The 16,122-nt window shown below is 43.8% G+C and overlaps 1 protein-coding gene across 1 annotated transcript; it reads right to left on the bottom strand.

The window, feature by feature from the left end:
- Window positions 1–529: 529 nt before the first annotated feature.
- On the bottom strand, window positions 530–16,113 carry LOC136747144 (short transient receptor potential channel 2). The gene is made up of 21 exons (XM_066700097.1): window positions 15,315–16,113; window positions 14,321–14,459; window positions 14,007–14,162; window positions 13,599–13,759; window positions 13,170–13,270; window positions 12,817–13,019; window positions 12,489–12,561; window positions 11,983–12,143; window positions 11,421–11,671; window positions 8,406–9,131; window positions 6,777–6,977; window positions 6,245–6,409; window positions 5,064–5,238; window positions 4,538–4,738; window positions 4,109–4,271; window positions 3,572–3,664; window positions 3,134–3,326; window positions 2,568–2,695; window positions 1,902–1,974; window positions 1,357–1,489; window positions 530–1,182 (listed from the first exon to the last, which is right to left on the bottom strand). Exons 1-21 carry the CDS (start codon window positions 15,369–15,371, stop codon window positions 770–772), a joined length of 3,966 nt encoding a protein of 1,321 aa, XP_066556194.1. The 5' UTR covers window positions 15,372–16,113; the 3' UTR covers window positions 530–769.
- Between the last annotated feature and the right edge of the window lie 9 nt (window positions 16,114–16,122).

Below are 16,122 nucleotides of genomic sequence, written 5' to 3'. Positions count from 1 at the left end.
ATCAATTCAAGCTAGTGGGTGTTCTTACACAGAATGTGTAACAACTCGATGGCCCATATTGGTCAAACTTGACTGTCATACTAAATTTACTAGCCCTTTTTAAAAAGACTAAATGCAAACACCCAGCGTTACAATATAAAGCATTTCATTGACTTTTGTAATGTGACAATTCCCTGCATTGCATTACAGTCAACGTTTTATGAATATTGCCCGATGTATTGTTTATATTAGAGGTGTCCAACTCTGGGTGCTGAAGAAGTAATCTGCTGTTTAAGAACTGAGGAAAAAAGGGTAAATTCATCTAAATTGGTTATAAAGGCCTCAGCTGTAACACATATCAAAATACTCTATTTGCCCTGGAGAACTGGAGATGGGGACCCCTGGTCTACATCTTAGTATTGTGCCCACATCTTTCAGCGCCCACACAGACATGCTGTTGTTTCTTAGCAACGCCCTGAAACTCAGAAACTCTGACGGGTGGATGCTGTTTCCTGTAATCATGACGGTCGTACAATAAACCAAGAGAGTCATTCCTTCGAGACTGAAGTTGTTTAATAGAGGGGAAAAAAATCCCAGCTGTGGGAAAAAAAAGGATTCTATGATAAACAGGTTGCATCAGGCAGCGTAGAACTAGAAGAGCAGAGCACCCATCTGCATAAGATACCTTCAGTAAGCTTGTCTTGTGCATACAGAGCAATCTGAGATACGTACAACTCATGTATACAATTGACTTGACATGGCAGGCTTGGTTTATATTTTATTCTAAGTTTCACTCTTCTCCTGACTGGGAGCCAAAGCCGGTGTCTTCGGATATTTTACTCTGTATAGAGTCGGAGGCCGTGTGTTTGCTCCTTTCTGACAAATCCTCCTCCTCCTTTCCCTCATGCTTCTCCACCTCACTCTCTTCCTTCCCCCCCTCGCCCTCCTTCTCCTTCTCCCCTGCACCCGTCTCTGTGTTGTAGTGCACAGTGACCGGGTGTGCGTGGTTCTTCCCTATGCCTCCCCTGTCAAAATCCCTGAAGTTATTCTTGGCTCCCAAGATGTATCTTCCCAGGATGCTGTTGCCCTCTGTGTCCACGGATGAGCTGCCATCACCACGGGCCAGATTGTGGCTGATCTGCTTCAGCTCAGCATGGAGTCGTCCTACCACTTTGTTCAACTCTGTGATCCGATTGCCCACATCTGACATGCACAAAAAAAATTGAATACACTCAAGATTTCTCATGTTGTGGGAAAATATGACTGTATATTTCTGTGTTTTGGTTGTGGAGGTGGATTTAGAGACAAGATTTAGAATAAGCACCTTGTTCTCGCCCATCACCACTGCCTGTGAGTGAAACGAGCGTCACCTCTTACCTTTCCGCTTGGCCTCCTCAAACTCCCGCCTCGCCGCCTCGATGTAGCGCTGCACCAGTGCCTTGATGACCTGCAACCGATAGGACACCCGCTCCTGCCCTGGGCCGCCGCTGTCATGCAGGTTTCCGTTAGACTGGGGGAGAGGGGGAGGATGTGAAACACAGGTACAAAAGTCATTCTTTCCCTTCGCGGTGGTGAAATCAGTTGATTTGGCTTGTTTCAGTACAATTGAAAGGCCGTGTTGATAGACTGCAGTCAAGAATGAATAAAGTGGTTGTTTCAATCCAGGCTTCAAAAAAACAGAACTTGTGATTGAGTGGACAAATAACAATACATTCCAGGGACTGTGCAAATGGGGAGACCACAGATCTGTTTTTTTGTTGGTTTTTTTTTGGACCATTTGGATTTTCTGATGTCTTGAATTGTTCAGTGGGCAAGACAGAAACTGTTCAGATTGAAAGACAAAAATATCACATTTTATACTCTGACCTTTGTTTTGACGTTTGTGAGTTATTATGTATCACAGGATTTTTAGTATTACTCACAATGGAGGAGATTGGAGGGTAGTCTGGTTGTTTGTTAAATGTGCAACAGCAACAGATCTTTCGGAAGATGCCCCTGTAGAAAAGCAAAGCAGCACACATCAAGTCATATTTGGGCACGTCGCAGAATAACCTTCTGTACATATTAGGCCTGTTATCCATAATTTCCAATTGTTCACTCTGCTTTTAAATCCCTGCACATTAACAATATAATCTGTATGCAGCCATCATCTGCAGTGAGTGTCATTTGAGCAAGATTGGCAGCAGATAAGTGTTTGTTGTGAAGTGATCAGGTCAGATCTCCTAGCACCGGGGTATAAAGGAGACCAACCAATAGCAAAAAACATCTAACCTGGAACAATGTACCATTCGCTGCAATTTGTAAGATGTTCTTATGGTGACCATGCTTTCCCAACTCTCCCCCAAGCAACACATGTATAACAAACCCTGAGACTGGATTTTGGTCAAACTCGTCACACTTAGTGTTGATAAATACGATTTTTCATTTTCCAGTTAGTCATGATGGGCCCATGCTCTAGAAGCATGATTTTTACCAACTGGGTAGAAGGGTCATCTGCCTCCTGATTGGCTGCCTGTACCCTACACTTGAATTGATATTCCTGCATGGATCTCTGGTAGACTAAACTAAACTAAACTTGGGTACCTGACCTCAACAGGTAGAACAATGCCTTGGGTGAAGGGATGATGTTGAAAGGAACTGGCATAGTGAGGCCTTCCCTGAAGTAGCTGAGATAGAGCTTGGAGCGAGCAAACTTCCACTCCACATCTGCATCATCCTGTCAGGACCAAACCATGGAGAGACATTCAGACTGGGGAGGGATTTGCATCTCGCTTTACATTAGGTGAAGGGGTTTCGAGTTGCCCTGGATAAAGGCATCAGCCAAATAAATAAACAGCTATGGGCAGTAAGGGCTCAATAATAGTAAGGGCAGTGCACAAAAAATATCCGCACCCCAGTGGTGATGCACATTTACAGATTGCACTGAGCAGACTATTCGTTCCTCATCTTGTCATGGAAATGCCACCATTTTCAGCGGAAGAATGCCTGCATTAGTGAGCATGCGGTTTGTGTGACTCCCAGAGGCCACCAAGTGGCAAGCAAGAACTCTTGTAAAATAAGGTAAATTGCATATTGTGACACATAAGAAAATGCTACAGATGTCAACTGAGTCCCAGACTTTGTTAAACATCATGGTCCCCCCCTTTGATCTGACCTCAATTTTCTGGAAGGAGTTGGTGATCATGGCAATGAGCATGTTGAGCAGAACGATGACAATCACCAGAGTGAAGATGCCGTAGAGAATCCTGCCAACAAACTCTGCAACTACAAAATCGGGCATGTCCACATAGTCCTGGTTGGCCACACCAAACATGGTCCAGAAGAGGAAGCGGAAGGTCTCGTTGAACCTGGGGAGGGGAGCATTGACACAGGAGCTTAAAAGACATGTTGCTCTTTTCTGTGCAAGGACAGTGTTTGGCTCCGGGAAACTGTATCCCACTCTAACTGGATCGATAAAATATGGCTCCAAACGGGGTGTTTTTGCTTACTTTACCAACTGAGGTTTACACACAGATTGAGCCAAGAGGGGAAGTCAAATCACATGCCACAACATTTTACAAAACAAAGGAGAGAGCATCAAGATTCACTATACTGTCCAAGCTGTGGGGAGATGACGTAGGGCACATAGACATTGTTGATTCCACAGAGGAAGGCTGTCCCAATGATCATCAGGATGAACATAAACCTGCAGGGAAGGAGACAGGTTCCAGCAAAACAGCACAAGGTAATTGTGACCAGTCCTATCAAAATATGCCCCCAAAGGGAGAAGTCTATTTTTTCACAGATGATGAAATGCGTATGAAATACTACATAAAATACATCTCGGGAATGTAGCTGGCAACTGCTCTATACCTATCCTACATTCACACTTTCCATGATGGTAGGTGGGTCTGCTCAACCATGTCTCTTGCCTAGGCATTTCACTGTACAGGAAATGACACAATATGTGGCATCCTGATTTATTTATTTATTTGGCTATTTGGAATACCTTGGTGAAGGTTTGAAAGCATTGCGTGTAGAATGCTGGCTTGTTAACACCAACCAGAAGATCTAATAAGAGTCTTCCAGATGTCCCAGAAAGCTAAGAAATCCACTACTTTCTTAACCAACGGAGCAGCAAATGTCTCACCGCATCATGTCATCAATCATCTTCCCAATGGAGATCTGCAGGGTCCCCAGGGACTCGTGGGCAGGCAGGATGTAGGCCAACCGCGTGAAGCTGAGCATGCTGGTCACGGCAAAAAGCACCTCGGAGATGAGCTGCGGGTCTTCCTGCCGCCAATCCTCACGGACTACAAGGACAGGAAATCACCAAGGTGCAGTCACAAGACCTGATGACAGGACTCTGTGCTTTAACTATTACGCTCTACGCATAATATTGCCACTGTTATCCATAACATGTTTTCATAAGTACAGGAATTATTATTGTTGTTAGCGAAGCGAGGTGGAATAAGTGGACTTATCTCAAATAAACCTAATACAACAAACCCTGATACAAGAAATATTAAAGTACTTTTTTTATCCACTCCATTGAATATCACTTAGCCAGTTCTCTTACCAGTCTTAGTGAAATAGTCGCACTCCATCACAGTGTTGGGATCCAAGCAGAAGAAGTAGCCCTTGAGAGCCACCACCACTCGCAGTGTGAAGGAGGCCAGGTACATGCTCAGGATCACCATGTCCAGGAAGTTCCACCAGTCCAGCAGGTAACTGCGCAGCCCTTCAATCCATACCTCCTTACACTCGTACCAAAAGAAACCTAAGGAGCCACCAGAAACTCGACATGCTCAGAAACAAATGGCTGCAAACCTTTTAAAGACCGCTCTTGGCTATAACTTATATTCAATAGCCAAAGTGTGACCCAATTGCTCTTTCACATGACCCTGAGCTCCTGACATTGCAAAAGAAACAGGCAATCTCTCTATCTATCTGCACTGTATTAACAATAATAATTTAAAATAAATCAAAGAGAGGCTTCCCAATGGAATCGGCAGGTAAGATGCTTTACTTGATTAATCAAATTAACAGTTTAAGGTCTGAATCCCAAATGCAGTCAATCACAAGGGAAGAGGCATCAAACCTACCCACCACCCACACCATGTGGATGGACATGAGCAGAATGTCCGGGTTGCGTGAGGCAAACTCCTCCCGGTACGTCTGCATGATGATAGACTCGGCCAGCAGGGTGATGAGGAACCACAGGTAGGTAGCGGAGTGGAGTAGGAACTTGATGACAGGTATTTTCAGAATTTGCCCGATCTGCAGGGAGAGCACAGACGCTGGACTGAACCAGCCTGGAATCTAAAGTGTCTTGATGTGAGTTAACATACAATTAGGTCCATAGAAATTTGGACAGTGACAACTGTCATTTTGTCTCTGTACGCTACCACAATGGATTTGAAAGGAAAAAATGAAGAAGTGGTTTAAGTGTAGACTCATCTATAAATTGAGAGTAGTTACATCCAAATTGGGTGAACAATGTAGGAATTACACCCATGTTTATATGAGGTCATTCCAATTTTAGGGGCTCAAAAGTAATTGGACAAACTAAGATAATCATGAATTAAATTGAGAGTTTCAATACTTGGTGGCAAATCCTTTGCAGTCAATGACTGCCTGAAATCTGGAACCCATAGTCATCACCAGATGCTGGGTTTCTTCCCTGGTGATGCTCTGCCAGGCCTGCACTGCAGCTGTCTTTAGTTCCTGCTTGTTCTTGGGGTGTTTTGCCTTGAAATCAAAACAAACCAATCGGAGAGATAGCAAAAACATTAGGTGTGGCCAAATCAACTATTTGGTACATTCTTAAAAAGACAGAACGCACTGGTGAGCTCAGGAACACCAAAAGGCCTGGAAGACCACAGAAATGTATATGTTATTTAGAAATGATTATGTTAGTTTGTCCAAATACTTTTGAGCCCCTAAAATTGGGGGGACCACATATAAACATGGGTGTAATTCCTACACTGTTCACCCAATTTGGATGTAACTACTCTCAATTTATAGATGAGTCTACACTTAAACCACTTCTTCATTATTTCCTTTCAAATCCATTGTGGTGGCGTACAGAGCCAAAATGATGACAGTTGTGTCACAGTCCAAATATTTATGGACCTCACTGTATATAGCCAAGTCTGGACAGTGACAACAGAATGTCAAGTGGTCCATCTTTTGAGGGACAAGAAACACATCTAAGTTGGCGACTAAAACTGCTCTTGATCTTTAATCCAGACTAGCCTCTATAGCCCAACGCTACACTTCTTACCTTGGACTTGGGTGCGATATAATAAACCAAGCAGAGTAAAGGCATGGTGAGGAAGATTCCAAGGGAGACCAAGAGTTTCCAGGTGGTCCTGCTGCCCTTCCATCCCGAGAGGCTGCCACACCAGATGGAGGAGAGCACCTGTTGGCAGATGGGGTGGGCCACAAACTGGCGGACAGGGAGAACAGAGAAGCATGGTTAGAGCAGCTGGGTCACATTGACTAGCCAGGTGAATTGGAGTTACGAAAAACAAACATGACTCATGGCTTAGCAGTTAGGCCAGATTTACCAAGCTGGGCCTATTATATAAGCCAACACCAGGTAATGTGTATTGCAAACTTCTTCCCTCATTTCGAGTAACTCCACAGACAGCCATGTGAACAGTAATATGATACATATTGTGTACCTCTCTGCCTCAGTATTATCATTTCATTAGGAGCCCACACTTTGTAGGACCCATACATCTGGCGTTGGAAGCCCTATGTGTTTCTGCGGATACAGTGTCACATCTCTGAGAGCTCTGGGGTCCCCTCACCTGTTTCTGGTTGTAGTTGACTGCCAGCCGTAGGCGGGCCAGGTTGGGGATGCCCGCTTCGAAGGTCTGCTCGTCCAGCTCGTCCTCGCTGTCATCGCCGCAGTTGTTGAGGACAGTGGTGACCTCACTCTGGTTGCGGCACATTCCCAACAGCTCCACCGCAAACTCCTGGCAGAGCTCCTTCAGGGCTAGGTACTGGGGCTGCAGGAGACACCCACCCACAGACCGACACACTGAGTGAAGATGTACCTGGGACCCGTCACAGCAGTGGTGTCCAACCCAGGTTCAATCACACCGGCATTATTGCTGCCTTCAGACATTGGCCAAATCTTAGGCCTATCTAGACTACTTAAGGTCACTGTTTTGTCAACTTTAAGAGGTCATTCATTATGTTTTCCATTTGGGCGACACAATCATTATTCAGTAAAATTATGGACATCATAGTAAGACTGCCTTGTACAAGCAGTAGAGAAGAGGCTTTATAGCTTGCAGTCTGAGCAATCTGTCAATATGGACTTCCAACACCATCAAGAAACAAGGGAATACAGGAGGACTGCATGGATTTCTTCTGTTGTGCCAATACTCTAGCCCAATGCATATTTATATTACTCTTGGACTGTATCAATATCAAACTATTAGAGGTAAGAAGCAGAGAGGAGCTGGTATTCAATACCAATATCTAGCACATTCAAAATGTTACTGACTATACACCAATCAGCCATAACATTATGACCAACTGCCTAATATTGTGTAGGTCCCCCTTTTGCCGCCAAAACCTGACCCGTCGAGGCATGGACTCCACTAGACCTCTGAAGGTGTGCTGTGGTATCTGGCACCAAGACGTTAGCAGCAGATCCTTTAAGTCCTGTAAGTTGCGAGGTGGGTCCTCCATGGATCGGACTTGTTTGTCCAGCACATACCACAGATGCTCGATTGGATTGAGATCTGGGGAATTTGGAGGCCAAGTCAACACCTTGAACTCGTGATTCATCAGATCAGGCCACCTTCTTCCATTGCTCCGAGGTCCAATTCTGATGCTCACTTGCCCATTGTAGGTGCTTTCGGCAGTGGACAGGGGTCAGCATGGGCATCCTGACTGGTCTGCGGCTACGCAGACCCATACGCAACAAACTGCGATGCACTGTGTGTTCTGACACCTTTCTATCAGAACCAGCATTAACTTTTTCAGCAATTTGAGCTACAGTAGCTCGTCTGTTGGATCGGACCACACAGGCCAGCCTTCGCTCCCCACGTGCATCAATGAGCCTTGGACGCCCATGACCCTGTCGCCGGTTCACCACTTTTCCTTCCTTGGACCACTTTTGACAGGTACTGACCACTGCAGACCGGGAACACCCCACAAGAGCTGCAGTTTTGTAGATGCTCTGACCCAGTCGTCTAGCCATCACAATTTGGCCCTTGTCAAAGTCGCTCAGATCTGCTTGCCCATTTTTCCTGCTTCTAACACATGAACTTTGAGGACAAAATGTTCACTTGCTGTCTAATATATCCCACCCACTGACAGGTGCCATGATAACGAGATTATCAGTGTTATTCACTTCACCTGTCAGTGGTCATAATGTTATGGTTGATCGGTGTAGACACACTCACACTCAGTCCCACTCTGACCTTGAACTCAGGCTCCTTCTTGGCGAGCCGGCGGAGCTCGCGGCTGAGGCGGAAGGCGCTGAGCATGGCGTCCTCGGTGGTGACGGAGAGGTAGGCGCGGCTGGCGATGCCCCGGTAGGTGTTGATGCGGGAGAGAGAGAACTTGAGCAGGTCGTACTGGCGGCTGTTGCGGCACTCCAGGCAGATGCAGGAGATCTTGTGGGGCAGGGGGATGACGTGGCCCTTCTTGGTCAGCATGTTCACAATCTCGTAGAGGTCCTTCTGGCAGGCCAAGGTGAGCGGGGTCACGCCAGGGGCGAACTGGGAGTCGTCGATGGAGTGGTCGAAGATGGCCAGCGAGAAGGAGCGCACATCCACTTTGTTGTTGCCCACCCCTTTCTCCTGGTCCAGCCGGTCCAGGAGACGCTTGACCACATGAGGCTGGTTGGTGTCCACCGCCACTAGCAGGGCCTCGTGGATCTGCCGGAAGTCAAACTTGACACACTGCAGCAGGGTGATCATGGTGTCCTCGTTGCCCAGGCGGATGGCCAGGTTGAGAGACTCTCTCCACAGCCGGTCCTCGGAGTCGTCCAGCTGCCGAAGGATGCCATCACCGGATTTCAGGAGCCCCATGACCTGCGTGGAGTTGCCCTCATGGATTGCAGTGATGAGCTCCGGGGGGAAGCGCAACTTCTTGTTTACAATCTCCCGCCATTGCTCGGGCTGAAGACAATTGGTTTGTTTATTTGTTTTGTTTATTAAAGATGGGGGGAAAAAATAAACAGGACAGTTAAAATACATTTAGACATAAACCAAATCAAAACTTCAGTGTTACCCACAATTGGCAAATTACTCATTTGTACCGCATTTACAGTTTAATGTGACGTTAGAAGTCACTTTCTACAACTTATCAATATCAATATCAATAACGGAATTGAGTGCAAGTATGTTACAATTACATTTGTATATTACAATAAATACATAAATAAAATAAACTCCTCATTTTACAATCTAGAAAAAAGTGCTTAACCTTCCTGTACACTTATTGGCATTCTGTCACATTTTAGTTACACTTTAGAAATTTGTCAGGTTGTTTATTTATTTGGATACAAAGGTATACATTTAGCAAGCTGGTAAGTTCCATGCATGTGGTACTGGTGTGAAAAAAACTTTTTACATCACTAAGCATTAAATTTTTTAAGAAATTTGCAACCTGCTTTTCATCTCCTCACAAACGCATTTCACATTAACTGAAAAACTGAAAAATACTTCCTATTCAAGTATGACTGAATACTCTTATGTATTGCACTTCTAAATATTTTGTCTTTGCATATCTAAATGCGATATCCGTTGTCTAGAAAAACATTGACATGAAAGATACTTGATACTTGTCTAAAGGAAATCCAGGAAGATTTCATTTGAAATTGGCAGAAACACAGCATTGCTAAATAAATATTACTTTTAATATTCATAAAAATAATAGTTGCAGATCTTGATGATTCTTTATTCTTAGTTTAGACTACATGCACAAATAAGCCAGTGAAGTTCTGACTATGTCAAAGCTCTGATCACAGAATGGCTGAAACATGTATAAATATAAATATAAATAATTCTTAAAAAATATTATTAAACTGAAACTTTTATTTTCAAGACTTCTTCCTTACCGTAAGGTGTTCCATGCTTATTACTCACACAGCAGAGGCATAGAAGATTGATGGATATAGCAGACTTTTGCTAACTGGAAAAGTGGTCTTTTCAGAAATTCATCCTGGACCTTCTGGACTCTACTAGGTTATATCCTCAGTTGCGGCCTCTGAAAACCAGAGGCGAGACCCGAAAGTGTATGGGTAAAAAGAACAAAGAATCAGATCCCAACTACTGTCTTGATGAACGTGTTACCTCCTGACTGATTTGTTGCACTCTCGGTACAGAACTCCCTACTCGGGTATTTCTCCTGAGAATTAAATGACTAGTCAAGCAAAACCAATATGCCAGGAACCTTCCTGCAGGGACAGGCTAAGTAAGATACTCATTTCACAACAGAGTTCGTTAGTGCAATTAAGGGATCTGTTTTTTTACTGTACATTTCTGCCCTGCACATTTGTTTTAATTATTTATTTTAATTATTTTTGGTTGACACCGCAAGGGTTATGTTTCTTTTTTTTAGCTCCCATGTTCCTTTGAGATTCATTTCTTGTTTGTCTTCCACTTACAGAACACATACCTGATTTCACTTCACTTTCACTTCCTTCAATCTGTATCAATTATTGTTCATGTCAAAGCACAAATGTAATGCGTCATGTATAAAGCTGTGATTAACAAGGCTAAGAAAAGATAGTGTCACAAAACTATAATTAAAAATGACTATAATTAAAAACATGTTATGCAATCAATTGATTTTGTAAAAATCCTAACAATCGCTTCAGAGGAATAGCAAGAGGAAATGCTTTTGTCAATATATTTTAATGCATGTACAATTTAATTTAAATTCAAGTCCAGGCCAGGAATGCACAGAAATTGCCTCCTAAAACAGACTCTCTATACCTGGTTATGAGCAACAAGGACTTGCTTAATTGCAGACAAAAATAAAGAAGGAAAAGGGAAAATTGACCATTCCTGTAACAGTGCAAATCAGACAGAAAGCAACACACCGACTGATCCTCTGTGTCCCACTCTATAGTCTATAATCACGGCAGCAGAGCCCACTATTCTTATTCAGCAGTTTTCATGATAGACAATTTTGGTCTTAAATCCCTAATTGCACTATAAATTAATCAAGAATTAAATAAGGAAGACTTATTGGTTTTTCATAATTCCCCAAAAAACTGTAACTGAAGGTTTCCTTAAACATTTCAAATGGCAGAAATTGGGTTTGGGGTTTTGAGTACACAAAGTGGCTCCATGGCTTTCTTAGAATTTCAATGCAGGACAAAGGATGCTGCTTCTGCTTTCAGGCTTGCTTCATTAAGGAGTTCAGAGGATTCATCCCCTCCAAACAGATACAACGAAATCCAGCTGCCCTGGAATGTGGCTTCAGTCCACCCAGATCCAGTTGTTGTCTCCTGGGTCTCCACAGCTGCTGGCGTGTTGCTGGATCTCAGAGCGGGGGTATCTGAAGGCACACAGGGGACAGGGAACCATGTCCTGACCAGGTATGAGGGCAGAAACTGCAGGAAAGCCAGGACTAGGGGGTGGGGTGAAGCTTCTCTCAACACCCAGGGGAAAAGGCTGCCCCTCATCCTGGCAGGACGAGGCATGAATGGGCAGGAGGTCCGGGGCAAAGGTTTCTGCATGGGTCGACAAAGAAAAGGGGTAAAATAAAACTACTTAAACAGACAGATATCTTGAAACAGGAAGAGACTGTTTTAGCTGACCCAACGTGCAGTCGGTCTGGTACTACAAGGTACTTGTCCTGCAGGTTTCAGAGCACCTATTTCTTGGCACACAATTCCAGATGTCACATGCCTCTGTAACAAGGGCACATTTTCCACCAGCTGCAATGCAAATTTATTTAAAAAATGAGCAGTTGGTGGGGGGTGTTATTGCTGGTCTGGGGTTTTTAAGGGAACAAAACTGGGCCTCGAGCCTCTGTGCTCACCCTCGCAGATGGGACATCGTCTTTCTGGGACTCCCGTCTCGCAGTCCTCCGACAGGGAGATAGTAGGACTGTCCCTCATAGTGGAATTTAGGGGAGACTCCACATGTTCTGCAGGTCTCAGCTTCTTACAGAGACCAGGACCCACAGACTGGGCTGGGCGTCTGTAGAAAAACACAAGTGGCTTCTTATCTTAATGGCAAACTTAGCATTAGAACCATCAGTTTCCATTAAAAAATTACAATCAAAAGACTCACCATTTGAGTATCATAAGACCTCATCATTTATTTAATACTTTCCACATAAAGCTGAAAATACTTTTTTGAAGTAGTAGTTTTTCTGTAAAGTTAATTTAAATGGTGGAAGTACAGGTAGTGGTTAATAACATTTTAATTGTTCCAAGAATTGTGAAAAGCAAGTGTTAGTCACTGATAACACGTTTTGAAAGTAAATGTACATATTCCTACTGATTGACTTTTTTTGTGTTCATTTTTGGAAATGAAGGCTACCTTCCCTTCCGTCTCGGTGTTGGTTTCTCTGTAGATGCAGCAGGAGGGACAACACTGAGATTCTCTGAAGTATCTGAAAAAGAGGACATCTTAAAAACAGAAATATTACACTTTATACTGGTGTCATTTGAAATCCTGTTAGATTTTAAAACAAGCGACTTTTTAATAATGCAAAATATTTCACTTTTGCTATGTAGGTATCACGCTTACAGAAATGACTAATCTACACAATGGGCCTTTAGGAAAAAGTCCTTGAGTTCAATAAAATGGAGAAATTAGACTAAGTATTACCACAAAAAATGTCTAGAGAATTCTGTGTTCCACTGACCTCCCTGTCGGTGTTGTTCGCGGTGCTGGGGCCCTGTGAGTGCCAGGCTGCTGGCAGACGTGCCAGGAGGGGGCAGGGGAAGAGAGCGCCTGCGAGACCGTGCAGCAGTGAGCACCATCCGGGCTGTCCTGCTGAGGCACCCCTCCTCTCTCAGCCGCCCCCCAGCCCCCTGGCTCGTCTCGGCAGCCCCTGGGGAACTCGCTCTGTGGACAGAGAAGGAAGAATTGCTCAGGTGGAAAACATGCGATTGGAAAACAGAAATGGAAAGGGACCTAGCAAAAGTGAATTTTGAGGTAGGCGGTAAATCTTGTATGTGACATTTTGATTGTGCCCTCACATGCCATATATCCTACCCTGTTTTCTGTACAAACACTGTCCTCTGCACAGCTGGGCTGGACAGCCATTCTCGCACCTGCAACCCGATGTTTTTAGAATTGGGCTGCTCTGGAGACATCTAAGAATAAAGAAAATCAAAAACCACACAAAACTGGTTAAGAGATCGGTTTATTTTGCTTGAAGAATTGCATACTCACAAGCTAGAGATTTCTCTTAGATACATGTTGACATGTTGTAAAGTAGGATATAGAATACCCCCTCAACATTTTATTTTTTAGATGAACTGGTTTTCCTGGTCCAAGGCAGAGAGGAAGAAGCTCCTAAGTGCTTTAGCTTACCACAGCATATCAGAGACGGCAGGCCAAAGGGGCTGTCTGCTTTCGAATCTATCTCTGGTCTGTGCAAGTTACAACTGGCTTTGGATTGATTAGTTAGCTGTTTCACACCTGACACTCTGTGACGTCAGGCGACTCCACAGCTTCGCTCTCATCTGGGCTCTGTATGCGCAGAAATGACAGGCCAAACTGAAGGCGCTTGTTGAAGGGCTGACTGCAGGTCACACGCACCCGGTCCCAGAGCTCATCCACGCTCTGAGAGAGGAAATCAGCTGCCCACAGAAGAGAGATACGATGTCATGTATAATATATTCACCGTCCTCAGCTGTGATGTGAATAAGTGAACCCCAGCCCTCATCATTCAAACCCTACAGAGCAACACTTCTTTTTTCAGCAAGCATTTCAGCTGCAGTCTTCCTCAGTGTAATACTGAATTGAGACATCGTTTAGTTTCGTGACATCCGACATAATGATCTGGCTCACATGTAAAGGGATCAGGACAAACACACGCCCCCTCACCTCGCTTGAACATGCGAACACCTGTGCGGCCGCTGCCCTGTCGGGACTCTGTGGGGCTCATCAGGGTTGCAGTGGGAAGTAGGGTGACGTAGGGCTGGTCCTGGCACCACGAGGAGCGCCCCACATCCACCTGGATCAATGCTGAGCCACAGTTACCTGTCCCCCAGCACCAGCAAATGACCAAGAACCAGAGGAGAGAGGAGCAATACATTAAATTTGATTGTATGTGTACAATTTAAATTTGGTAAAGACAGGGATGGCCTTAGATACAAAGTTAACAGTTCTCAAATCCTTCATTGCTGGATCCAGCTGACCTATGTCGATGTATCCGATGGCAGTAGCGCGCTCCAGCTGCAGCTCCACCGCCAGCACGCCACTGTGGTCCTGAGGGCTGCACAGCCAGGGTCGGCCCGACTCCCCGCACAGCAGGTTCTCCACACTGCTCTTCGGGTCCTGAGTGGCCAGACAGGGGCACAGATTAACACCAGAATTTGATACTCAAAAAAATAAATAAATAAATAAATAAATACTGGTAAATATTTAATAGTATCTATTCCAGGGGTTCCCAACCCTGTTCCTGGAAGACCCCTACCTTGCTGTTTTTTGTTCCAACAAAGCTCTTAATTACTTAATTGGACCCTTAATTTAACTCATTTCCTTTTAATTATTTTGAACAGTAGGGCTTTAAGTATAAAATTATATAAGGAACAAATCTTATTGAGGAACCTACTTACACAATCAGTTACACAATTTAACCACATTTAGGCCAATTATTAATTAAATGAAGGGACCAATTAAGTTATTGAGAGCTGGGCTGGAACAAATGCCAGCAGGGTAGGGGCTCCTCCGGGGTTGGGAACGGGAACCCCCTGCGTTATACTAGTGGTCTCCAACCCTGGTCCTGGAGAGCCCCGATTTTCTTCATCTTATAGGTCACCTTAAATCACCAATTTCCAAATACTGGGAACACATGGGGGTTATTCATCAATTAAGCAAGTCAACCAAGGGACTTCTGAAATCCCTAATGGTTTCTAAATGACTTAATTTACCACCTGCTTCATTGTTTCGAATTAAATACTTTGGTTTATAAATTGGTGATAGAAGGGTGACCTCCAAAACCTGCTGGATAGGGGCTCTCCAGGACCAGGCACTATACATTAGAAAGACTTGCATACAGGTATCGTAATTTAACTACGATGCCTATGTTATGTACTAAGCATAACAAACATTGAAATGAAAGTTTTTCGTTTTTTAAGCATTCAGAATAATGGTTCAATACGATATAACTTAGCCAGTCGCTTAACATACCTGAGAAGAGAATGAAACAACGTGCTTGATTTTCAGTGGAGCCATGAGATGTTGCATTTGTATATCCAGGAAGATGTTATCGTGACATTGATTTAGTTTGTGCAGCACACAGCACCATTGTACTAGCAATTATAAGAATTAAGAATTTGCAGCAAATAAATAAAGCATCGCTGCAATATGGGTTCATATTTCTTCATAGTTTTAGTTACGATCAATAACTATAGCAGAAACAGTATATCAATGTCTATCGCTGGCCAGCTGTTTCAAACTCCCGCCAACCTTTCACCTTTCACCTTATAAACAAGTATTACAAGCGCATTTTCCAGATTCTATTTACCTCCGACATTTTGAATTGATAAAAATACGTTTTTTATTATATAAAAACAAAATGTGTTGTTTTAAAGGTTTTCTGTGCATTAGGTGTATAAGTCTGTGGCGACAATGACGGGAATTGTGGGAAATGTAGTTTTCTCGGGTGAGACGTCTAGCTGTGACCAGAAGGAAGCAGGTGCCTGTTTTTTCGTGGAATATATAACTATTCCGAGATATATTTAGGGCATGAAAGCTTAAAACCTGATTAGGTTTATTATTTTTTGTCTCCAGTGATTTTTCAGAATTGTGACTAGAAATAATATTGATTTCTGTAGGTTGGTTTTATTCTAATGGGGCATTCCTGCCCAGGCATGGCTTCCAACATTCAGCTGTAGTTATACGTTTTTAATCTGTCACAGGCACACGGATTATATCTATAACCATTAATCACAATAAATAAACACTTATTGTATTTTCCCGTCAAAATATTCATGTC

Source organism: Amia ocellicauda, chromosome 3 (genome assembly GCF_036373705.1).
Source record: "Amia ocellicauda isolate fAmiCal2 chromosome 3, fAmiCal2.hap1, whole genome shotgun sequence".
NCBI classification, from domain to species: domain Eukaryota; kingdom Metazoa; phylum Chordata; class Actinopteri; order Amiiformes; family Amiidae; genus Amia; species Amia ocellicauda.
This window is presented reverse-complemented; position numbering and strand designations above follow the sequence as displayed.